At 39.9% G+C, this 25,865-nt stretch overlaps 1 protein-coding gene across 2 annotated transcripts; it reads left to right on the forward strand.

Moving 5' to 3' along the window:
* The first annotated feature begins 1,282 nt into the window (after nucleotides 1–1,282).
* On the forward strand, nucleotides 1,283–13,507 carry LOC122343018 (E3 ubiquitin-protein ligase TRIM39-like). Of its 2 annotated transcripts, XM_043237290.1 has the most exons (10): nucleotides 1,288–1,416; nucleotides 1,684–1,729; nucleotides 2,261–2,344; nucleotides 4,080–5,178; nucleotides 6,061–6,614; nucleotides 6,726–6,821; nucleotides 11,983–12,216; nucleotides 12,292–12,430; nucleotides 12,520–12,555; nucleotides 12,713–13,507. In XM_043237290.1, exons 5-10 carry the CDS (start codon nucleotides 6,063–6,065, stop codon nucleotides 13,255–13,257), a joined length of 1,602 nt encoding a protein of 533 aa, XP_043093225.1. In that variant the 5' UTR covers nucleotides 1,288–1,416; nucleotides 1,684–1,729; nucleotides 2,261–2,344; nucleotides 4,080–5,178; nucleotides 6,061–6,062; the 3' UTR covers nucleotides 13,258–13,507. The 2 variants fall into 2 exon arrangements, with proteins under 2 accessions (XP_043093226.1, XP_043093225.1); XM_043237291.1 differs by lacking the exon at nucleotides 1,684–1,729 and having other exon boundaries at nucleotides 1,283–1,416.
* The last annotated feature ends 12,358 nt before the right edge of the window (nucleotides 13,508–25,865 follow it).

Here is a 25,865-nt window from a genome sequence, read left to right on the forward strand (position 1 = left end):
GTCTGGGTGCAACGGACAGGAAATGACACAAACTTGACGGGACTCTAGGAGATCAGCTGAGCTGTGATGTGACTCTGGAAGAACAGTTTTGAAGAGACGAGTCTCTGGATGAATAACAGATAATTGCCTCATGAAGATCAGTGATGGCTTGACTTGCTTCATGACGGGTGTTGTAGTTTTTTTAATGGGCATATTGTTATTCTTGTTGCATGTGCAATCGCGCATGTCAAAAGTTCTTCCACATAGTATGTATTTTAGCAAAAGTACCTGTAAATGCTTGTTGTTTGGGGATTATTATGACATTGAATGCCAGGATGATGTAAAACCCCATCGTGGACTAAGAACATGCATACAGATGGGACTCCTCAAACATCTCAGCATATCAAAATTAAAGACCAATATGCTAACACACTAATATTATATCTTTTTACATGTAAATCACTTTTTCATTATTATTTTTGTTTTAAATACTAGCATAAATTGTTTCTAAACACAGAGAAAGTCCTGCCCTTTTAGACAGAATCTCTTTCATTTGCAGTTCCAACACAATCGACAACGTGTATCTAAATATTGCAATAAAGAAAAACACATACTCCTCCGGCATTTGCGTTTTCTGTGCACTTTAGTGATTTTAGAAACCAGCGTAATGACGAGACTTTTATTTTGGTGTTGCGCGGTGACGTCACAAGACCGCGCCGTACTCCTGCATCTCTTATGATTCGGCTGAAGAGAGCTCTGTGTTTAAATTAACGCTGTCTTAAGCTTTTTTTAGCTTTACCAACGAAGTCAAAGGCTATATTGATGTTGAATTTGAACGCTGTTATACCTTTTCTAATATTAATAAACTGTGTTTTTGTGAGGAAACAGCACTGGCACACGAATAACAGAAAAGCAGCGTCTCATTTCGTATTGAATCAGTTCTTTTTAAAGACGAGCTTTCTCTGACTCGAGTGAACCGGTTGATTCGCGAAACGATTCTGTGATTCGAATCGCAGAAGTAACAAACACAAGCGTCCAAGTGAAAGCTTTCTTTATTGTATGCAATAAATATAAACACATATAAATTGAAATGCCTGCATAATTTTGCTAATTTTGAGTGTTTTTTTTTGTCTTATTAAGCCATTAATTACCACTCTTACCAGTGCGCTGACTATTAAATTAAGTTTTTTTTATACATCTCTTCCTTATTCTGATCTTAAACAGCATCCAATCAGAAAAACTCCACACGACTCAATATTATAAAGATGGCAGCTGTTAAAGAGGAGAGTGAAGACATGAAGGCCGAAGAAACACTCAGCATCAAACGAGAAGATACAGAGGAACCAACGAAGATGGCGTTTATTAAAGAGGAGAGTGAAGACGTGAAGATTGAAGAAACATTCAGCGTCAAAAAAGAAGATCCTGAGGAACAAACAGGTCGGTTTTCAGTTCAATCTTAATAAAATGTCCACTTATAAATCGCGAATCAAGTTTTTATTGGGAAATTACTCCCAAACTTGAGGTGTGTGAACGCAAGCAGTGATAAAGGTCCACCCAGTGGGATTATATCATTGAATCACTTCCCTTTTCTCAAATAAAACAAGTAAAACAAAGAGAGTGGTTCATTTTGACATCATTGACTCTCATTGTGGGATGCTAGCCAGCAAGTCAGTAAACGGTGCGTTAAATTTGGCGTTTTACCAGCCGGAGTCCATGTGTTCATCTCCGTCATCCGCTGCATCTGATACAGGTATGTGTTCATCCCTCGATTGATCACTTTCCAATGTGTACGTAAAACAAAAAACCATTATCAAAGCTGCGGCCCGTATGCTTTGGCCTTGCCATCACCATCTGCGCACGAAAAACCTCGAAACCTCGAATTCCAGAATTGTTCTTATTTGTCGGGTCGCGCTTCATCGAATGAATCCTGTGCTTAGTACTCACTTTCTCAAACATTTTTAACCAAAAAAAAATGACGGCCTGCAGCTTTAACAAGTTGAGCACAGGATGCATTGAATCAACATTCAGTTTTATTCGGTGAAATGTAACGGCAAGTTACCATTTACGGTTATGTTACACACAACAATACTTGTGTGTACTGCGAACTATGCATGACTTGTTTTATGCACAGCACACAAAAGCATTGTTTGACCTGTAATGGGTAAATTGTGTTCGTAGCATAGCATAAAACAATTTCAGTTAGTATTGTGACACAATCAGGTTAAATTACAAGTCAAGAAATAGCTAACCTGCGTGTTTGACTGTGTGACGCTGTGTTTAGACTCCTGGACCAATCAAGATGAGGACGCTGAGCCATCCACCTGCGGCACTGTCTCCGCACGTTCACCGAGGAGCAGAAGAACGGGTAAATTTGTCTGTGTGTGCTACTTTTACAGTAGTTTACAGTAAATCGTGCATGTGACTTTGTTACCGCTTTCGGCCTCGCTTTACGAACCGTCATAAAGAAAGTAATAATGAACATAGCCGGGAACATAGTCAGTACACTGCACTTATTTGTCGGGGTGATTACATCGAGGCCACCAGGTTTAAAGCAGGACCCTGTTTTCGTGTGCAGAAAAAAGGAAACGTAAGAGTAACCTGGACCTGCTGGAGTACTTTAAAGCTGCGGACGAACGCTTCATGCTGCAAACAAAAGAGATGCATCAAGACATCATGAAGCGGATGAATTACACTTCAGCGTCTCTTCTGGGACTTCTAGAGCGCATGATCACGGTCATGGAGGCCGAGCAGAAGAAGGGGATCTAAATAGCTTGATTTTCTATTTTAATACACGCACATACATTGTTTTTGCTGTGGAAAGGGCTTCACGTATAAACCAGCTTCTGATTCCCAAACAGAGAGTCAGGCGGGGAAGTGTTCTTTCACCTGCAAACTGTGCGGAAAGATCTTCTTGTATAAAGCCACCTTTGATGCCCACATGAGAAGACACACTGGAGAAAAACCCTTCACCTGCAAATTGTGCGGGAAGAGCTTGTCACAAAAAGGAAGCCTGAGCGCTCACATGTAGACTCACACCGGAGAGAAATCATTCAAGTACGATCAGTGTGGAAAGGGTTTCAGAAAGAAAGCATCGCTTCATTCCCACGTAAAGAGAGAGCACCCAGGAGGCGATGGTTTGCGTGTTATCAGCGTGGAGAGATTTTAAGTTGTAAAATGATCATAACTCACAAGACTTCACACTCCAGAGAAGCCGGTTCCATGCGATCAGTGTGGAATGATTTTCAGGCATTAAAACCCTTGATTCCCACAGGAGAACTCACCGGAGAGTCCTTAAACCTGCAAACTCTCATATAAATAAACGTGAGAATCACACAGAAGAGACCCTACATGAAACAAAGCTTACTAAACACATTAGAGAACTCTTTAATGATCATTAGGGTTGGGCGATATATTTGTGCAACTCGTCAGTTAAGCCGGTTCTTTGATTAGCGGTCAACCTCCACAGAGCGAAGATCACCGAGAAGCTACACAACATTGTGTACAGTTTCGCGGGTGATTCATGGGAGTAGCTTGTCAGTGATCTACGGCTGTTTGTATTAACTGGCGTTTCGCATTTGATAAGAGCTGAAAGAGATTTACCGCTAATCAAAGAACCAACATGATGCGCATGAATATATTGCACGATATGTCACACTTACGGATACACCTGTAAAAGTCACACAGATGTGAAACCACATTCGTGTTCTTACGTTTCTGCAAAATTAAAGCTACATTCGAAGAATGACCAAATCTGATCTTCCACCTTCATGAACATTTACATCCTTCTCCTCCTGGTTGACTCTTCTACATTTTTAACCAGTCTGTGTGTGTGTGTGTGACCATCCGCTTTGCTATAATTCAGCTGTTTAACTTAGTATAACTCAATTTTGGTTTGTCGCAACCTTTGTGAAAATGAAATTCATTTTTGAAACTTTACAGATGATAAAATAATCTCAAATTGCACTAATATCAAATCCAAAGTGTTGTTATTGCTAGTGAACTTCACAGTTAACTAATCTATTTTCTACCTTCATAATTGAGTTTCATAACTAACTTCATTGTGCAATGTAATTCAGTTCTATGTTTTGTTCTTATCTAAGGGCCTGTTTACACCTGGAATGCATTTACATCTGGTCTTTTCATTGGAGACATGAAAACTTGGAGACATTACTTGGCAGCTGTAATGGAGAAAAACCTTGAGAGAAACCAGTCCTCCTATGATAATTAAAGACAAAGATATTTAATGTTCAAAGCTTTCTTATGCAGGTTACACTATAAGTATTATCTAAACAAACCTGCACTGACAACGAGAATTAGAAAGAAGGAAATACATATTTGGGTGTTGAAATATTAAATACAATGTCATCAATCAATATCTACTCAAATCTGACCTAGAAATCTGGTTTTATCAAACAATTATATGCGATTGCTAATATTATTATAAACTTTTTACATTTTCCTGAATGCATTCTTTCCTCACTTTCTCTCTTCATGTAAGTTTTATGAATGTGTGAACACGTGTGTTTATGTGTCTTTTTTATCCAAAATCATTGAGAAAAGAGAAGTATCTTGTGTTTTCACAAAGTGACGTTTTCATCAACTCAAACCAAGTCAATGCCGCGGTATTTTTATTATTATTATTATTATTTTGTTATTAGTAGAAAGCAGAAAGGTTTCTTCGCTTGAGAAATGTTCAGCTTTTCCGACAGATTATGGCAAATGACTCGCTCTTAAAGGGAAAGAGACTCTGACTGGTTTATTGCATGTAATGCTCCAACTATTGGCATATCTCCAAACATGTCTCTGTCCTTAAAATAGCAATAGTGTGTTTGTGCGCATGCGCCGCGCGTCTAATCCTTAAAATAGAGCTCTGAGGCTCCAAACTAAACCTGTTTTACTCTGTTGATGTAAACTGATTTGAAAGATGAGCCGGTCTTGTATCAAATCTCTGTGATCATGTGACTGATGACGTTTGAGGTGATTCAAATCTTTAGTGTGGTTTAATTTATTATAAAGAGACATTAGACTCAATGCAAACAAACATAAACCAACACACAAGAACAGGAAGAGCTCTGACATCACTGTACTTCAGGAGAAAGTGGAAGTCAAACCTAATCAAAGCCTGAAACTGAATCTCTCTATAAATAACAGAATATTTAGTCATTTAAAGACTCTCGTGTGCACATCTGATCCTCACAGGTAAGTCAAATATAAGTGAGATGTTCCTGAACTAATGTTTTTAGAAGCTGAAGAGGTCTGGTTTAGTTTAGACTGCGTGTCTTTAGCTGTTGTTTAGTTGTTTACTGCAGTGAAATGCTATCAGGGTTGTATTAGAAGTATGTCATTTGATGAAGTTTGGCGTTTCTGTCATTTTTTTCAAACCATAAAAGACTAAAGAAACTGAACACAAACCTGCTAGACCTGCAGCTGAAAACTACTTTAACATTAAACAGACTGAGGATGAATCGACTGTATGATATCTTTTGTGGAGAGACGTGTATAATTTTATATAAAGATATGTTTGGAAATATAGCACTTGTTCTTCGTACTGTTCAGTTATTGTAGTTCAGATTGTTGAGTGAGTTTGTGTGTTTCAAACGAATGATCGTGTTTCCATCACTATCACATCTTACATGATATGTAAACACTTTATGTCGATCCAAAGTCATGATCCAAAGTTTAGGGTTTGAAAAAGAGAAAATAATATATACTGTATAATATTTATTTTTTCAGAATCTTCATCAACAAAAGCAAGAAATAACATATTCAGAGTATTGACAAGTAAAAAGAGTAGTCTTCTAATCTTTCTTTAATAGTATTTAATGAATACAACAGATAATGGAATAAATTCATCTTTAACACAATATTTCTTACTATATTAATGTATATATAATATATAAATTTATTAGGCAAGTAATCCTGTAATGAGCTTTACATTTGGTTTCTGATCAGCTTTTCCAGGTTCATTTTGCAATAATGACAAGCTGGCTCTACATTATCTTGTACATATTTGTGTTTCTTCAAAGTCATCACTGTAGACAGTTTTCAATAGTTCACACTATAAATAATGCCTCTTTCCAGTAATGTCATCCTCCGGTGGTCCACTGACTGACGCTCTTCAGTGCTCTATATGTCTGGAGGTGTTCACTGATCCAGTCTCGACTCCATGTGGACACAACTTCTGCAAGACCTGTCTGAATAAGTGCTGGGACAACAGCCAGACCTGCATCTGTCCATACTGTAAAGAAACATTCAAACAAAAACCTGATCTCAAGACTAACACCACACTCCGAGAGCTTGCAGATCACTATAAACAGAAGAGTCCTGAGAAAACATCTGATGTTCTGTGTGACTTCTGTGAGGAGAGAAAGCTGAAAGCCCTGAAGTCGTGTGTGATGTGTCAGAGCTCTTACTGTCAAACTCATCTGGAGCGTCATTTCAGAGTGGCAGCTTTGAAGAAACACAAACTGATGGATCCTGTGAGTAATCTGGAGGACTATATTTGTCAGAAACATGAAAGACCTCTGGATCTGTTCTGTAGAGATGATCAGATGTGTGTGTGTTCAGTCTGTACTGCTACAGACCACGAGAACCACAACACTGTTCCTATAGAAGAGGAGACCACAGAGAAGAAGGTAGAAGTTATTATACTTCTGAAGGGCTGCTACAATAAAAGTTCATCATGAAAACATATCTTAAGTTTAATCTGTGTTATGATAATCGAGTTTGTGTTGTTGTTTCTACAGACTGAACTGATGAAGACACAGAAAGATGTGCAGCAGATGATCCAAAACAAAATCAAGAAGATTCAAGACATCAAACGCTCAACAGAAGCCAGAAAAGTGAGTTTAAAATATTGCAATAAAAGAACTGTAAACATATCTGTCACATGTTTCAACTTAATACCTCAATTCAAGCAAAGTTGTCCGGGGATGGTTATATCGAGTGGGTGTTGGTGTCAATTCGTCAATTCGAGTGGGTGCTGGTGTCAATTCGTTAGTGACTGTTCAGCCCATTGACGATGACACCAGCCCCCTGGTCCAGAGCCCAGCCCACCACGACACGGAGACAGAGCCCACCGCTGACGGAGTTGGTTGTGAACACCAAGCCATCGCCAGAGAGCATGACAGAGCCGAGGATCGCCACTACACTTAGACAATAACGTCAAACCAGGTGTGTGAGCTGGCAACAGAGCATGCCACAGTGGAGAAAGCCTAGTACAGTGGGAGTGCGGAGTGGAGCTCCGCCCACTGCACCAAAGGGTAAGATAATTATCCATCTGGAGCTGCAGGAACTAAAGTACTGCATCTGGAGCGCTGAGTCCACGCCTTAAGTGCCCACGCAGCCAGTGTGCCCTTCAGTGCCCAGTGCTCTGCATGGCTCCAGTGTCCATCGTCCCTGTGGCTCTGCCTCGGTCTGTCGTCAACCATCCGTCACCTCAGGATTTCCACTCCTCTGGCTTCACCTCGTCCTTCCATCCCTCCGGCTCTGTCTGGGTCCTCCATCCGCCCAGCTCCACCTTGCTCCTCAGTTACTCCGCATCGGTTGCCAGTGCCATCAGTGTCACCTAGGTCCACCTGCTCCTTGGTGTCACCTGGCTCTTTGGCTCTCCATCTCTGTCATTTACTTTCTTTTATATAGATTCCTGTTTGTTCTATGTTAAATCGCCCGGTCTCGTCTATGTGTGTGGTTTGAGTCTGCCTACCTGCCTGCGTGCCTGTCTGGCTGTATTCTTATTTGCTCTTTTGTGGAACATTAAAAACTCTTGAGAGTGATACTCTCATCGAGTGCTCCTTCCTGCAACCACACTGCAAAAACAATATAATTTAGTCAATCAATCAATCAATCAATAATTTTTATTGATATAGCAATTTTAACAACACAGGTTGCATCAAAGCACTGTACAGTATAATGTAGAAGAGTACAATGACAGGGATGTATAATGACGAGATTGAACAATTTCTTATTAAATGCAGAGACGGTCTCTGTAATCAATTCGACGTTAAATCACTAGAAGTTAAGTGTCCCCAACCAAGTAAGCCAGAGGCGACAGCAGCAAGGAAACAAATCCCCATGCATACAGAATGGAGAAAAAAAACCTTGGGAGAAACCAGACTCAGTTGGTGTCAGTTCTCCTCTGACCGGACGCACTGCACTTAACTTCCAGTTCAATTTTAAACGCAGCTGTGTCAGATAGTGTAAATGATGGTCTCTGATGAACATAATCTCTGTGTGCTGATCCACCATCTAGTCTGGATACAAACTGTGAAAACAGACTGAGAAAGAGACAAGACTAGTATTAGCGTAGATGCCGTTCTTTTTACGATGTCACAAGTACATCGTATTTTAGAGTAGTGTTCCCGGTTCCAGCAAATCCAGCAAAAGTAATGCAGCGGGAACGCAGCGGGCGTGCAGGACTATAATGTGATAAGAGCTCGCTCAAGTATTGAGGAGCTAAACCATTCAGGGTTTTATAGGTAATTAATAAGATTTTAAAATCTATCCGATGTTTGATAGGGAGCCAGTGCAGTGTTGACAGAACCGGGCTAATGTGATCATGCTTCCTAGTTGTAGTAAGGACTAGCTGAAGTTTGTTTATCAAGCGTGCAGAACAACCACCCAATAAAGCATTACAATAATCTAACCTCGAGGTCATAAACGCATGAATTAATATTTCTGCATTAGAGGTTGACAGCATAGGTCGTAATTTAGATATATTTTTAAGATGGAAAAACGCAGTTTTACAGATGCTAGAAACATGATTTTCGAAGGAAAGATTGCTGTCAAACAGCACACCTAGGTTCCTCACTGATGATGAAGAATTAACAGAGCAGTCATCAAGTTATAGACTGTTTTCTAGATTATTATATGTGGGGTTTTAGGTCCAATTATTAGCACATCTGTTTTTCAGAATTTAGCATTAGGAAGTTACTCATCATCCAGTTTTTATATCGACTATGCATTCTGTTAGATTCACAGTTTGGTGTGTACCACCAGGCTGCGCTGAAATATAGAGCTGAGTATCATCAGCATAGCAGTGAAAGCTCACACCATGACTCCTGATAATACCTCCATTTTCAACATGTACAGGTTGAAAAGTAACGGTCCTAGCACTGAGCCTTGAGGAACTCCATATTTCACTTGTGATTGATATGATACCTCCTTATTTACTGCTACAAATTGATAGCGGTCAGATAGATATGATTTAAACCATGCTAAGGCGCTTCCTCTAATGCCAACATAGTTTTCTAGTCTATCCAAGAGAATGTTGTGATCGATAGTATTGAATGCTGCACTAAGATCTAATAGCACTAATAACGAGATAAAACCACAATCCGATGATAAAAGCAGGTCATTAGTAACTCTAATGAGAGCAGTCTCAGCACTATGGTACGATCTAAAACCTGACTGGAAATCCTCACAGACACCATTTTTTTCTAAAAAGGAATACAGTTGTGAGGATACTACCTTTTCTAGTATCTTTGACAGAAAAGGGAGATTAGAGATTGGTCTGTAATTTAAGTCTTTGGGATCAAGATGTGGTTTCTTAATAAGAGGCTTAACTACAACCAGTTTGAAGGTTTTGGGAACATATCCTAATGACAATGATGAATTAATAATGTTCAAAATAGGATCTATGACTTCTGGAAACAGATCTTTTAATAGTTTAGATGGAACAGGGTCTAACATACATGTTGCTGGTTTAGATGATTTAACAAGTTTGTACAAGTCTTCTTCTCCTATAGTGGAGATTTAGTCACAGTTTAGTTAGGTGTCTGTATTGGGTTTATTTCTAATCCTTTGAAGGGTTTGTCCTCCAGAGTGACAACTTTAAAAGAATAAAAGGTGTAGGGCATAGACATATATAGACGCCCTTTTGGACTGCTCCAGGCATGTAGATACATCCGCCATGTTGGAACGGTTAACTTGACTTCATTCACTATACTGTAGGTTCACACAGAGCTGTTGAATCATTCTGTGCAGGATTGTGACATCTTGCATTTTCAGTGATTATATGGTGTATGACATCAAGTCAAGACAATATGGTGGACAATGTAGAACACAGAAAAAAGCAAAAAAAAAAAAAAAAACTATTCCTCAGAATGCATTAGCAACATCTGCTTAAGAAATTAGACATGCAAAAAAGAATCAGTGAAAAGTGTTCATCAATTATTCTTTCCCTAGAAGCCCAGTTTGTTGAAATTTGGTGTAATCTTTCAGTATGGCGGCCATGATTGTTCTTACTCTAATGTGCTGTTCAGAGGAAAATACATCCTGCTTGAAACTTATCAGGTGCTTTCCATTTCTTATTTGCTCATCCTTGTGTCCTTCCCTCAGTACCTTCTCTTGTGTCTTAGCACCAAGGAAGGAGAAATTGAAGGAAAACATGCACTACAGCTCATTTTTGGGAACTCAAACTGCATCCAGAATGCTATGGGAATGCTTTGTGCCTGACCACGGTCTGAATCTGTTATAGAATTTGTCAACAGACGGCCGCAACGTCATAGGCGGGTGACATCATAGACCAGGAAAGTATAAAGGCACTTGCGTCAAAGCAAAACGGCATCAGCTTTCTGTCATTCAGATCGCTGTCTGTGTGTGTACTTCATTTTATGACAAGGAAAAGACTAAGGCCTAGTGTTGGGGGCTCCTTGTCACCTTGTGTTGCTAGTGACAGATGCGTCTCTTACTGGTTGGGGAGTGGTCATGAGTTACCCCTCAGCCCGTGGTTTGTAGACTGGTCGCCATCTTACATGGCACAACTGCCTGCAGATCCTGGCAGTCTTTCGAGAAGAACTTTCTCCCAGACCTGAGAAATGATCGTGTGTTGGCTCCTCCAGCTCCCCTGGGAGTGGACCCTATGGTACAGACCTAGAAGAAGCTTCAGCTGTCTTCATCTCTGCTTCCGGGAGTTCTGATGAGAGTGCATTGAGACAATGTTTGTTTACTGTTAGTAGCCCAGTTCTGGCCGCTCATACCTTCTGGTCTTCCAGCCGAGGTGGTAGAGACCTTGCACCAACCAAGATCTCCCTCAACAAGGTAAGTGTATGCCCTGAAGAGGAAGATATTCACCTCATGGTGCAGAGTTTGACAGCAAGACCCAGTTAACGAGCCGGTTAGTACAGTTCTGGAGTATCTGTAGGCTAAATTTTTGTAGGCCCACTCCACAATTATGGTGCATGTTGCAGCATTATCGGCTTATCACTCACCGTTCGATGGCAGGACTGTGGGTAATCACCACGGTGCGCTGAATCTTGACTTGTTAGGAGTCCTCTAGTCTGGGAGTAAAGGCTCACTATAAAAATGTATGGCGGCCTCAAAGGCCTATTTGGCAGGTGTCCCTGTTTCATATGGTGTCTTGTTCCCATAGCTTTTTAAATGCAGTTTGGGTTCCTGAAAAGGAATGTCTCCAAGTCCATGTCTCCAAATATAACCGTGGTTCCTTGAGGAATGAGACACTGCGTTGCCATACATCCGGCATCCCTGCCATCGCAGATGTTCATGACTTTGAATCTGATGCCGGCTTTGTCACACATGCCTTTATACTTTCCTGGTCTCTGACATCACCCACCTATGACATTGCGCCCTTCCATTGACAGAATCTACAGCAGATTCAGAGAGTGATCACACAGGAGTTCCCATAGCATTTTGGACACAGTGTCTCGCTCCCTCGAGGAACCATGATTACATTCATAACCTGGAGACGCTTTGTTACAGCTTTGATTAAAACTAGTTTATTCGGGGGTCAGAGCAAATACAAATATTTGTATAAGTTACCTAAGGACTGAATATCAACATGGCTGTGATCACCTGATCACACACCTCTCAACATTATTGAAAAAACACATGATTTGAGGAATCATTCACTGCAAACAATGCAGGATAAAGTTTAGACATCTCATTCTGAAACCCCTTAAAAACATCTTTATGTAAAAAAGAAAAAGTAGGATCAATTGTAACACAGATTCTTCTAATAATGTCTTGACTGTCCTGGTTGAGCAGAGAAACACAGAGCAGGAGAAAGCAGCCCGTGTCGAGCTCTTCACTGATCTGATCCGCTCCATTGAGAGACTTCAGACCGAACTACTGGAGATGATGGAGGAGCAGCAGAAAGCAGCAGAGAAACAAGAGCGAGATCTGATTGAAGAGCTGGAACAGGAGATCTCTGAGCTAAAGATGAGAAACATTGAGCTGGAGCAGCTCTCACACACTAAAGATCACCTCCACCTCCTACAGGTCAGTCATGATCTCTCTGATCAATGATAATGCAGTTTATGAGTCCATAAGGACTTCTCCTCTCTCCTGCTGTAGATCTACTCATTCCTGAGCATCTCCAGAAACACCAGGAACTATCCTGAGATCAGTGTGAAGACTCATGAGAGTCTGGAGACTCTGAGGAGAGCTCTGACTCAACTGAAGGACACTATAGACGAGAAACTCTCACAAACTGGTACATCATTACACTGATCAGATAGAAACATGATGTTGTACTCAATTCTTTAAATATAACCTCATTCTGCTGATGTTTCTTGTCATTAGTCTCTTCAGAGCTGAAGTGGATGCAGCAGTATGCAGGTACAGTGCTGTCTGCTCTACACTAGTTTACATTCATACACTCACAGCTTCATTACTTCACTACTATCTAATTAAACACTGGATCACAATTAACATCAGCATCACATCATCTGTGTATTGTGAAGTTTTGATTGATAAGTTTTCTGTGTTTTCTCAGTGGATGTGACTCTGGATCCTGATACAGCTCATCCTGATCTCATTCTGTCTGATGATGGAAAACAAGTGAGAGATGGAGACTTTACACAGAAACTCCCAGACAAACCTGAGAGATTTGATATATGTGTAAATGTCCTGGGAAAGGAGGGATTCTCCTCGGGGAGATTTTATTTTGAAGTGCAGGTAAAAGAAAAGACTGAATGGATTTTAGGAGTGGCCAGAGAATCCATTCACAGGAAGGGACAGATCAAACTGAGTCCCAGAGATGGATACTGGACTTTGATTCTGAGGAATGGAGATGAATATAAAGCCTGTGAGGATTGTCGTGTCTCTCTGTCTCTGAGAGTGAAGCCACAGCGGGTTGGTGTGTTTGTGGATTATGACGAGGGTCTGGTCTCCTTTTATGATGAGTCCAGCTCTCATATCTACTCTTTCACCGATCAGTCTTTCACTGAAAAACTCTATCCATTATTTAGCCCATCCTTAAACTATGGAGGTAAAAACTCAAATCCACTGATCATCACACCTGTCAGTTATAATAAATGAATTTCTCTTGATATGAAATACAAGATTATAGTTATGATTTTTATAAATTGTTATGTGCTGCTCTTTTTTTTCAATTTTTGAAAATGCAATAATTTGATATTTGAATATATAATATGCACATTATTAATGTAATAATGCAAATGTTTATTATATTTTTCATAAAACATTATATTTTTCATAAAACATGCCATTTTATTCCTCCATCTCAATGTGACAAAGTGAAATTTCCTGTAAAAACAGTAATACCCTGTCAAAAAGCTGAAAAGACGAAGTAGATGAACACCCCAAAGCTTGACAGTCATTTTACCTCTTCATTGGTCAACATTTCATTCCACATTTTTGAAGCTGCTTTACGTCTGATGATTGTGTTAGATTACACGTAGAAGCACCTATTGTTTAAGATTCTTCTTCACTTGGTTATTTTTTTATTTATTTTAATTCTTATTTATTTTAAAAACCCTCTAACGTAAAACAGATTCTAGGAGCACAGTATAACTTCTATATACTTAGACTTATAAATAGATTAATTGTTTATTACTGATTTCATTAGTTTTATAGTCACAGATTATACTAAATGTAGTGGAAATGTAAATAAATGATACAAAAAGTATGCTAAACAAATATTAATCCATTAAGAATTATATACTGAGCACTGAAATATCACTAAAATCTCTCGAATAATTCCAGTCTCTGTTGTTCAGTCGTATGTTAGTTTGAATTATAACCTCAATCTGCCTCAGAACCAAAGAAGAGAAATCTTTGATCTGTGACTCCGCCCAGCAGACACACACACACACACATCTGTTGCTGCTTTCCTGAAGGTAAACAATGATTCGCTATAGAAACTTTACAGGTAATCTTACTAATTCTAAAACATCACTTTTGAAATAGTAACAAAGGAACCTTGTGTTGTTTAAAAGCATATTATGGGAGAGAGATTGACAAAGCGAGTGTGATTACCTCCATCTGAAACAGCATTCATTTTTTAGATCATATTCACAATAAAACATTAGTTTGAATGTAAATGATAGGCTTATATAATCCTTTTACCTTTAAGATTTTGAGATCTTGTTTCATATCAGAAGTAACTTGCTCTGTCTTCTCTGTCTGTGTGATGTATTTTCATTGCGTAAGAATAAGATTTGTAGTGTGAGAGTGGCACCGCTTTTTGTCTTACAGGTTTAATTAACCCTTTAACTGTCTCTCTCTGTCCACTCTAGTCCACTTCAGTAGAAGAGATCAGAGCAAAAGCCCAGCTGTGTGTCTTTGAAGAATGATGCTTCTATGATTCAGTCATCACAATTCAATAGTCAAGATACAAGGCCTGGTGTCAGGTATAAAATTTCTGTAAAGATTAAAGTTAAAGCCATGATACACAATAGATAAGACATCTGCATGCTTATTAACTTTTAACTAATTTACTAACTAGTATTTTGCGGTCATGAGGTCCTCAACACACTTAGATCAAATCTGCAGAATAAGTTTGAGTGTCTGTGTGAGGGAACAGCAACGCAGAGAAACCCAACACTGCTGAATGAGATCTACACAGAGCTCTACATCACAGAGAGTGAGAGAGGAGAGATCAATAATGAGCATGAGGTGAGACAGATTGAGGCACAATCCAGGAGAGAAGCAATAGAGGACACAGCCATCAAATGCAGTGACATCTTCAGACCTTTACCTGGACAAGACAAAGACATCAGAACTGTGCTGACAAAGGGAGTCGCTGGCATTGGAAAAAACAGTCTCTGTGCAGAAGTTCATCCTGGACTGGGCCGAAGGGAAAGAGAATAAGGACGGAATACTTCAGGAAGAGGATCAGTGATCAGAGTCTGGCCGACAGGATCATCTCACATCTGAAGTCCTCCAGGAGCCTCTTCATCATGTGTCACATCCCAGTCTTCTGCTGGATCTCAGCCACTGTTCTTGAGAAGATCTTGAGTCGAGCAGAGACTGGAGAGATTCTCAAGACTCTCACTCAAATGTACACACACTTCCTGATCCTTCAGACCAACATCAAACATGAGAAGGACTATGAGAAGAACCTGACAGATGAAGACATGATCCTCAAACTGGGGAAGCTGGCTTTCCAGCAGCTAGTGAAAGGAAACTTCATCTTCTATGATGAAGACCTGTGAGAGTGTGGCATTGATGAGACAGAAGCATCAGTTTACTCAGGACTGTGCACTCAGATCTTCAGAGAGGAGCTGGGCTTGTTTCAGGGGAAAGTCTTCTGCTTCGTTCATCTGAGCCTTCAGGGACATCTAGCAGCTCTATATGCACACCTCTCCTTTACAAAAGAAATGTTTTGACCAAATCAAACAAAATATCTAATTTAAGATTTTTAACCAGAAGAAATATTATTCATTATCTGAGCTGCATTAGAGTGCTTTAAAAATGGCCTTAAAGAGTAAGAATGGACATCTGGATCTTTTCCTGAGGTTTCTTCTGGGCCTCTCAGTGGAGTCCAATCAGGCTCTCTTAAGAAAACTACTGACCCAGACAGGAAGCTGCTCATACAACAAAGAGGAAACAGTTCAGTTCATCAAAGAGAAGATTAGGAGAATCACTCTTCAGAGAAATCCATCAATCTGTTTCACTGTCTGAATGAACTGGGTGATGATTCACTGAGATTCACTGTTATCTGAGATCTGGAGAAATAAGAGAAATCAAACTCTCCTCTTCACAGTGGTCAGCTCTGGTTCATGTGTTGCTGATATCAGAGCAGAAGATGGATGTTTTTGATCTAAAACAGTTTATTAGAAAACCTTGCACTCATTGATCTTAAAATATATCAATGACATTTTTTTTTATCTTAAAAGGGAGATCAGTAATGTTTTTTTCTGAGGCACATTTATTTTAAAAAAAAATGTGCTAATTGAACAAACTAATCCTGGCGTAGTCTAAACCTGTCTGTCAAACCAGTCCTAGACGTGCTAGATTTAAATCAGCACAGCCAGCGTATGATCAAACATTTTTTTTAACAAGCATGCCTTTGAGGAAGCAAAGTCGTTCCTCTTGTTGGTAGATCCAGTGAGAGCTATTGGCTGTAGACAGCAGTAGAGGTGAAACAACTATGACAACATATATAATCCTGCCCACTGTTTGTGTATTTCACTGACTTTCCTGATGAGTGACTGACACGCTTACTTACGTCTCTTTCTGTTTGTATTCAGTCTGAGTTCGTTTGAATTAAAGCAATATAGAAATCAGGAAACATGGCATGTATGATCACCCTAGATTAGCCATCTAAATCATTTTGACCTAGACAAGCACTTTCAGATAGCTGATCAGACTCTTAATCTAATTTAACACATTCATTTTTGCCATTATTTGCTATATCCAACAAAGTAAAGAAACTATTACAAGTGATCAATGTTGTGTTCGCTAAATACCATTAGTTTAGCAAAATCATCTTATGAAGTCAGTTGTTGATTTAGATAGATGTGATTACCTTCATACGTCACAGTAAACATGGTCACTTATAACATGGATTTGAAAATGCAACATGCATTAAGCATCTACCGTTTTATTTGTGATGTTTCTTCAGTTACAGAAAGAGATTATGTCAAGTTCAGTCTCTGTGAAACAACTGAAAATAAAGGCAAAAATGAAGAAAAAAACATGCTGCTAGCATTGCTGGTGTGTTTTAAATCATTTTTTTTCTTTATTTTGCATATTAAATCATTGAAAGTCAAAATCATAAGTTGAGAAAGCCAATGTTCAGATGAGCCAAGTCTACTCAAAATTCAAACTTAAAGTGCATTGCAAAACCCTAGCAATCACCTCATATGCCTTAATAACGGCATAGCAATACCCTAGCAACCACCCAGATAAACGTGGCAGCTGCATTGAAAGCCTAGCAATTAACATTAGTACACAGGCAACTGCATATTAAGGGTTTTCTGACAAGACAAGGCTAAAAGCGCTATTTGCTAGCCACCATTTGCTAGCTCATAGCATCTTCTGGCTAGTCTGATGACGTCACGCTCAGGTACAACATGGAAACAGTCCAACATGTTTCATGTTCACCAATGAATTCATTACGAAGATGTCCTCCGATTGTGTCCAACAGACCTTTTTTAACATAAAGCGTTCACATCAGCCACAAATATGGATGATGACTGCAGCTTTCTTCATTTTTATCAATTTGAAATATATTAAGTTTACATACAAGTTTTTACCGATAAAAAACAGATTCGTAAGCATTTATGTAAACATAAAACGCACACCGGTGGCTTTTTTAAAGATCACATATAGCCGAACATGAAATAATGAATCATATCCATCAATAATAATGCAAAAAGAGGTTGAGTATACAGCCGAGAAAGACCCTACACACGCCCACAGTATAAAGAGAAACCATGCATGGTCTCAGAGCATGAGCTTCTCTCAGAAAGACGTGGAGTTTACAGACAGGGGACGTCTGGGGATAATGTAGGCTATCAAAAATAAACTAAATCTTGACTTTTAGGTAAAGGAGTGGCGATCTTCGCAAAATATATGACGATCTGAATCGCGATCTTCCCAAATGTATGTATTTTCACTATTTCGGATTGATTAACGAGATGAGATGCATTAAATAACCAAAAGCACATCTGGGTGCCGAAGGAGGTAATACTTGAATTTAAATACTTACATAACAATGTATTGTTCAAATGTGAATATTACATTTAATCGTTACATACTGTATGACTATATGACTGTATGCTATTCATAAACTGTTTGGAACTGTTTATACGCTGGAGTCACCTGCAGCACAATGAGCTTCTTGTTAAGTGTGTAGAACGCGTCCGTTCCCGCCCACGCATTCAAACGAGCTCCTCCGCCGCCGAAGCGCGAAACAGAGAGAGCGTTCCGTGTCCACGCGCATCTTCTCCTGGCGAAGTTTCTTAATGGTGCGAAATAACACTCCACTACACTGTTTGGTTCAATAAAACGTTCAAAATAAATACTCTGAGAAGTTGGTGCTACTTATGGTGCTACTCGTTGATTGGAAAGTTAGTCGAAGGATTAATCTGCTGGTTTAGAGAAAATTTAACAGAAAAAATGTTAGATTAGTTGACTATTAAAGAAGAAGAAACCAAGGCGCTTGGTGTAAAAAAATATTTATTCACATTCAGGCCACCATAAAGACCAAATAAAAGTTTAACACTTTTGAACAGGATTTGAAAACGCACGCCTCGCTCCGGTGATGTTTTATCTTGTCGCGTGTGATTCATCTCGTCGATCAGCTCGCGAGCGGACTTTTTATTTTGACCCGGCGGCGTGACTTCACACGTATGCGCCGCGCTCCGCGTCGGAGTCGGAGCCAAGAGAGGTTCGCTTAGCGTTTTGTTTTGTGTGTTATTATTCCACACCGCTCGAGAAACGCTGCGGTTTGACAAGCGAGGCAAAAATAGTCATCGAGAAAAGCATTATTCTGTTTCATTCATATCGTCACTATAACGCAGAGTGACAGATACATAATCTGAATGTGTGTGAATTCAGGCCACGCAGTGATTAAAATTACAATAAAATAAAAATAATTGTAATAACTTGAGAGGAAACACAAGGTCTGTTCTGAGGTTACATTTTTACTTAGTCGTACGTCAACAAACAGTCCACAATCACTTCATGGGTGGCTTCAGATTGCGCACCCCTACTTCTTCTCTGCTGCTATTTTAAGCATTTACAGACAACCTAAGCTTGCCTCTCTAGTGGTCATCACAATAACTCAGTATATAACATCCTTTTTCCCCCCCAAGTTTACATAATCATCACAACTGTGCAGATCCAAAAAAACATCACATATTACCCCCTTTTTCTTTCTTTACTTCAGTTCATAGTCTTTCAGATAAGTAGGCAATTTCTTGTTGTTCTTTTGTGATCAGTCTCATAATTACACCATAGGACTAGTAGGTTGGTTCTATTGCTGTGGTTATCTCAGTAGTTGAAGGGGATTCTCTAGATCAGGGTCGGCAACCTTTTTATCAAAAGAGCCACTTTGGTGAGCCACCCCAGAGACGCAAAAATTACTTTTTTTTTGAGTTTATAAACTTCTAAAAGACGGCTGCTGACGTTGATGTGATATATATTTTCAGTGACAAACTATAAAAAAACTTTATTAGATGGTATCAACTAAAACCCTGAGGAATTGTGCAACAAAATGAACACATAATGACGATAATAAAGAAAAAAGGAAACATTCCATGTTTTTTTGTCACGCGACCAACAGGAGCCACCATAAGGAGGCTGAAGATCGAAGAGCCGTGCAGGTTGCCTACCCCTGCTCTAGATACTTCTGGGGCAGAGTTGTACTAGAAATTTCTTCAGCTGCTTATTCCTCAGGCTCTTTTGAACTACAAAGTGTTGAGTATTCAGGAATGTCAAAATCAGGGAATTTACAATCCTTCTCCTTCTGATGTGTTTGCAAAGAATTTCTGTTAGCGCTTGAATTTGATCCACATGTCTTCTCTGCACTATCTGGCCATCACTCAGCCTTACTTTATAAGAAAGGGGGTCCAGTCACAGTTTAAATATGCCCAGGAATCATTTTGGACCATAAGTAAAGTTTTCGAATAAGTACTGAATCTCCAATGCCAAACCTCGCATATCAGGCCTTTTTATCATGATGGTTTCCTTGCTTTTGTTGCTGTTCCTGAATTTTCCTGGTCAAATCTGGATGTATAAAGTCCAAAGAACATCGTAATTCCTGTCCATACAACATTTCAGCTGGAGAGAGTCCTGTGGTTGTTTGGAGGAGCAATTCTGTAACTGAATAAAACTCTAGATAATTTAGTTGCAATTTTTTCATCAGCACTCTTTTCAGCATGGTTTTAATAATCTGACAGCCCGTTCTTAAACCATTACTGGATGCATGGTAGGATTGCCCAGAAGTAACATGCCCCACTCCCATTTTTATTCAGGAAGTCTTTGAATTCAGCCACTAATGAAACATGCAGCATTGTCTGATACAATTAGTTAGGTAATCCATGATTACTGAAGCTATTTCGGCAAAAAGCAATCAATGGTTGGGAAGCAGTTGTAGCAGAATTTACTGGATACACATCAATCCATTTTGAATGAGCATCAATCAAAACAAAGAACATTTTTCCCATAAATGGTCCTGCATAATCCACATGTAGTCGTTGCCATGGTTTTTCTGGCCAATTCCAAGGATGCAGTGAGCAACAGCTGGAACATTCCTATGCTCTTAGGCATACCCGACAAGTTTTAACCAGCCTTTCCATATCCTGATGTAACCAGGGCCACTACACATAACTTCTGCCAAAGCTTCATCCTAGATACTCCTGGATGGCACTTGATGCAGTTGTTTCAGAACTTCTGGTCTACCTATGGTAGGAATGATTACTCTCGAGCCTCCCAGAGCACACAGCCATCCTGTACACTTAATTCCATCTTTTCTTGCTGTGGAATGGATCAAACTCTGTTCCTATTAATTCATTTCAAACATCCAAGGACTGCACGCTGTGATCAAGGTGATATCAGCATTCTCCCAGCATTAGAACTCTTTCTTCCTGCTCTGGTAGAAGATCCCATTGGTACTGGTAGCCGACTTAAAGCATCTGCATTGCCATGATCTTGCCAGCCTTTTTAAATGATGTTGTACCTATATGCCCTTAGGTCACAGCCCATCGCTGGATTCTAGGAGGTGATATTTGGGGAACAGCTTAACTTTGCAGTAAATAAGAAATAGCCAGGTTTTCTATGGTCAGTGACAATAGTAAACTTCCGACCATACAAATACTTCTTGGAAACGCTGCAACCCTGAACATTACTGCCAAGCCTTTACTTTGTCCAATTGTGAATAATTCCGCTTCTGCTTGATTCAGTGTTCGTGACATAAATCCAATAGGTCTTTCATCCATCAGGCATCTTATAGGAAAGAACTGCACCTAAGCCATAAGGAGAAGCATCACAAGACAGAATCACATCCTTCTGGGACTCATAATGAAACCAGAACTTGTACTGAATTAATCATCTTTTAGACTGAAATAAAAAAACAGTTTCTTGTTCCTTGTCGCCCTAGTCCCATTTTTGTTACATCTTTCCGTAAATAACTTGTGCAGTACAGGGCCAAAACAGTAGACAGATTTGGAAGGAACTTGTTGTAGTAATTACAAAGAGTCCTAAATATGCTTTCAACTCCAGTCTTACATTCTTTGGGGAGAGGGAGCCTTTTTAACAGTTGTCACCTTCTCCGGTGCAGGATGGAGGTACATTTACTTCAACGCAGTCCGGCTTCCTGCAATCTGTCCAACACCTTTCTGAGGATCTGGAGATGTTCTTTGCTCATTCGACCAGTTATTAGGATATCATCAAGGAAAACTGCTACATGGGGAAGGCCTTGCAGTACTCCTTCAATGGTCCACTGGAGATGGCGTGGGGCTGGAAGAGACTCCAAAGGTAAAAACACGGTAAGTAAATAACCCCTTATGGGTATTCACAGTAATATATTTTCTGGACTCTGCATCTAATGCAATCTAGTGATAAGCATGTCTCTATATCCAAATTTGTGAATTTTGTCCACCTGACAATGTTTGACTTAGTGTCTATCCTAGGAATCAGGATGCTGTTCAACTTTGAAACTCTATTCCTGTTGGATTTGTAGTCACCACATGAGCGTCTGGTATTGTCTAGTTTTTAGGCAGGTACAACAGGGGCAGCCCATTCAGGGAATGTTTAACAGGCTCCTGATGTGTTCTCTCAATAGGCGTTCTATTTCTGCTTCTACCTTTGCCTTCATTTGCATAAGGGACTGGTCTGCTTTAAAGCAAGTGGGACTACTTCATATCCATAAGAAATGCGTCACGGTGGACCTTCAACTCCCAATTCATCTTTAAACAGCTCTGTATTTACTGGGGACTTTAGGCAAGGATTAAGATTTCTTCCACCTCTTGAATCCTGTGCAGTGCCTCCCAATTTTATACCTAATTCTTTAATCCATCCTCTGCCCAATAAATTGGGCCCGTTCCAGTACTACTATGTTAGTAACTTTTCATTGTGCTGTTGCCCATGCAACTTCAACTTGTGTAGAGCCCAACACAATTAAAACTTAGCCGATATAGGTTTTAAATTCAAGAACAGTATCTTTAATTCAGGAATGTCATCTTTTTTACAATTTAACAAGTTCAGACTGTTATTGGTCACACTACAATGATATCCACTTCAAAGCGGTGTTGATTAGTTAATAGCCAACAGTAGTGGTCAGTGGAGCTACTTTGGTTTCTGTTTCTTGCAAATGGCACAGTATAAATGCCTTCTATTCATCAGATGCAGTGTCTTTTCTCATCTCTACTCACATAATGCATTCTCTGCTCCTCCTCATACGTCTTGCGCCCCTTGGAAGTTGGTCCTCAAAGGAAGTTTTGATTTATGCTTTTCATTTATATGTCCCAGCCCCACATTTTATGACATTCTCAGCAACAAATCGACATTCATTAGCCAAATGTTACCGGCTACATCTGTAACATGCTCGCTTTTGACCCTCATCATGTGTTACCGACGTTTTGTGCACTCTCTCATTGGGCTTGACTGTTTCTGGGCAATGCGTATAAATCTTTCATCTTTATTAGCTGTTTCCATTGTGGAGGCTATTTTCAGTGCTTTCTCAAATGCTTAAATCCATTTCTGCCAATAGTCTGCGCTGAATCGATCATCATTTATACCACATACCAGTCTGTCCCGAAGCATTTCTGTGGTTTTTCTCATAATTACCGTCATGAGAGCTAGTTTCACTACTCAGTACCACTTATACATACTCAAGCACAGCTTCCCCTCTTCTCTTGATCTTGAATTGAATTTAAATGCGTTGTACAATTTCACTGGGTTTTGGATTGAAATGCTCTTTCAGTAATTCTACTAATTCCAGCAAATGTCTTTGATTTCTGGTTTAACTAGACTTAACAAATTTCTTAGAAGACCTTGTTGACTTCCTACAGAGCTTAATAATATAGCTTTCTGTGATTTGCTTCTGTAATTCATTTGCCCCTCGAAGAAGTGTTGTAAATTTACGCAATGTTCTTCCCAGGGCCTGCGATTCGACTATCCAAATGGCGTTACTATTTCCTACCATAGTGGCCATCTTCTTTTCCAAAGTTCCAACTCATAGAGATCCAGTTTCTTCGCCTCCTTCCGTCTTAGTATTCTCCTTGTTATCTCGTTGCCAAAGATGTAATAACTTGAGGAAACACAAAGGAATCTGTTCAGTTACATTTTACTTAGCGTCTCGTCAACAAACAGTCCACACAATCACAAACCAGCTTTCATCACTGTAATATGTACTATAATTAAAAAGTAAATAAATGCAAATATAAGTCTTAACTAAATCTGACATGTACTGTGTTCTTTTGTCGATTTCTCGTATTATATTTATGACTCGATCTTATTAACTCTCACTCACTACTAGTGCACTAACTGATGAACTAGAAATTTGGATTCAGATGAAGGTCGGTTTCCATTCTCATTAAACCCTAAATTAAAATGCATGGCTCTGCAGAAATCAATGATACTTTTTGAAGGAAGATGCTTCCTCCGTACACATGGTGTATAAATGAAGGCAGTTCATCAAACACCACAAGTGGCAGCCAGTTGGAAAGCTGGTACCTAAGCTGTGCTAATGATTGTAACAAATACCAACAGAAGAATAAATGTCACGGTCTATATTTGATCTGAAACTGCACTAGACGAGACATGTAGTTGTGACCATATGCTAGAAGCAAGGCAATTGTAAAAAGCGTTTCTGTGTTATGAAGAGGCTTAAAGTGATAGTGATAGTTTGCCACATTTAAATGTCTAAGGTTTCTTACTTTTTCGCCATCAAACATCGTTGTGGTCTTTTTGCCTGACAATTGCTGAAGAGGGAGAAACATCATAAATTCATGATCTCTAAAAACTGAATCTGAAATTAGTTTCATCAGTGTGGACAATCAGAACAGAAACCTTAAAGGTGGCGTATCGCGAAAATCAGTTTTCAGGGTTTAAGTACTATAATCGGGACATGGTGCATCTGCCAACGGTACGAAAGAGATTAGCAGTAACTCTTTTAGTAAGCCTTTTCCTGCGACCTGTAGATTTCTGCCCATGGAGCCGTCATTTTGATTTCTGGCGACAACCATGCGCGAGTTAGAAGCGGCTGCGCTAACTGTTCTGTATTCAGCTGCTAACAGCACAAAGCGGCTGTATGGGCTCCCAGTCCCAGGAGACCAGAGAAGTGGATTTATTACATCTTTAATGAAATCCCCGGAAAAAGCAAAAACCTGTTAGTGTCGCCAATCACTTCAAATGAAGGCTTTCTCAACCTTGGACAATACCAAGCAGGATTTGCAGTGAAGTTGTTGCTGAAGGAAGGAAGCCAGTGCCGACTAAATGTACAACTGCAGATGAAGAAAATATAGCGTTACTATAAATAATGCAATTTGTGTTCCCGCTGCCATTATGTGCTTATGCTAGCATGGGGATGACCATAGCAGTAACTACCAGAGCATCCTGGCCAGGATTCTATGCTGTGAGCTTTAGAGAGGAATTTTAAAGGAATGGATGTTGATCGGTCTAATCTAAAAACTAGTTATTTTGGGCAATCTAGAAATCCTGGGCAGGATTTGCCAAGATGCATATAGACTGCAAATTGTCAGCCAGCAAGCTCGGTTGTCATAAATCACAAATGCTAGCCTTGTTTTGAAACAGGCGCTGTTTGGTGAATAAGTACAGTGTCGTCAATACAGGATTTTGTGAATCATTTCCTCATTACAAAGCCTTAATGGGCCATAGGAATTGATTCTTGGGTATTAAGCTACGGTAAGGATCGTGAAAGCGTCCCGGTTAATTTTGTTTTGTTTTTTTATCTGTTGGTGTTTAGTCAGCACATCCTGTGCAGTTTGCTGATGTGGCATGCCAGACCAGATAAACCAACTACCCGTTCATATGGTACTCGGCTCTCAACAAGACTCTCAGCTCTCCCTTCAGGAGCATCGGTATCTTGACCTGCAGTTGGTTTATATGCCATGTGGTGGCTGTTGCGGTGAGTTGAACTGGCTCGTAATTTATTTTTGCTTTTCCAATCACGGAGATGATCCAGGCGTACACACACACACCAATGTTGTGTCAGGACCTTTACGTACTTCAGTGCCATACAAGAGACCCCTTGGATGAGGAAGAGGACAACTGTCGGAGAGAGGCTTCCTCTATGATCCTTGGAGTTCCACCTGAGGTCGCGTGTGATCCTCTACCTCAGTCAGCTTGACCGCCGGACATGCAGTGAGTTAGATATTAGCGTGAAATCATTTTGGATGCAGAATCGGGATGGGATTTGATTATGTTACTCTGATAGAATGGAGCACTCCAGGCCCGTCACAAGATAAACAAGTACATCGTGTACGAGAACTGCCCTACTGGAGCTATTTTGAAGTGTACCCAAGGTGTCGGCGAGATTCGAGGCCAAACAAGAAGCATGGGCACATTCCTCAGAGTGGAGCAGAGCTGCCAGCATTGGCTGGGTTCTCCCGGACGGAGCAGTCAACCTATCGTTGGGTCAGTCCCGCGGGAACCTTCCAGCGCCTCGCCGTGGCGCTATATGTCAGGTAGCTCTTTCTTGCTTTAAAAATCAG

Source organism: Puntigrus tetrazona, chromosome 4 (assembly GCF_018831695.1).
Source record: "Puntigrus tetrazona isolate hp1 chromosome 4, ASM1883169v1, whole genome shotgun sequence".
In the NCBI taxonomy this organism is placed as follows: Eukaryota; Metazoa; Chordata; class Actinopteri; order Cypriniformes; family Cyprinidae; genus Puntigrus; species Puntigrus tetrazona.

Bases quoted from the DNA above. Each gene is read 5' to 3' on its own strand.
- LOC122343018 (XM_043237291.1), top strand. From the start codon at position 6,063: ATGTCATCCTCCGGTGGTCCACTGACTGACGCTCTTCAGTGCTCTATA. The intron at 6,822-11,982 runs GTGAGTTTAAAA...CTGGTTGAGCAG, and splicing joins GCTCAACAGAAGCCAGAAAA to AGAAACACAGAGCAGGAGAA. The intron at 12,556-12,712 runs GTACAGTGCTGT...GTGTTTTCTCAG, and splicing joins GTGGATGCAGCAGTATGCAG to TGGATGTGACTCTGGATCCT.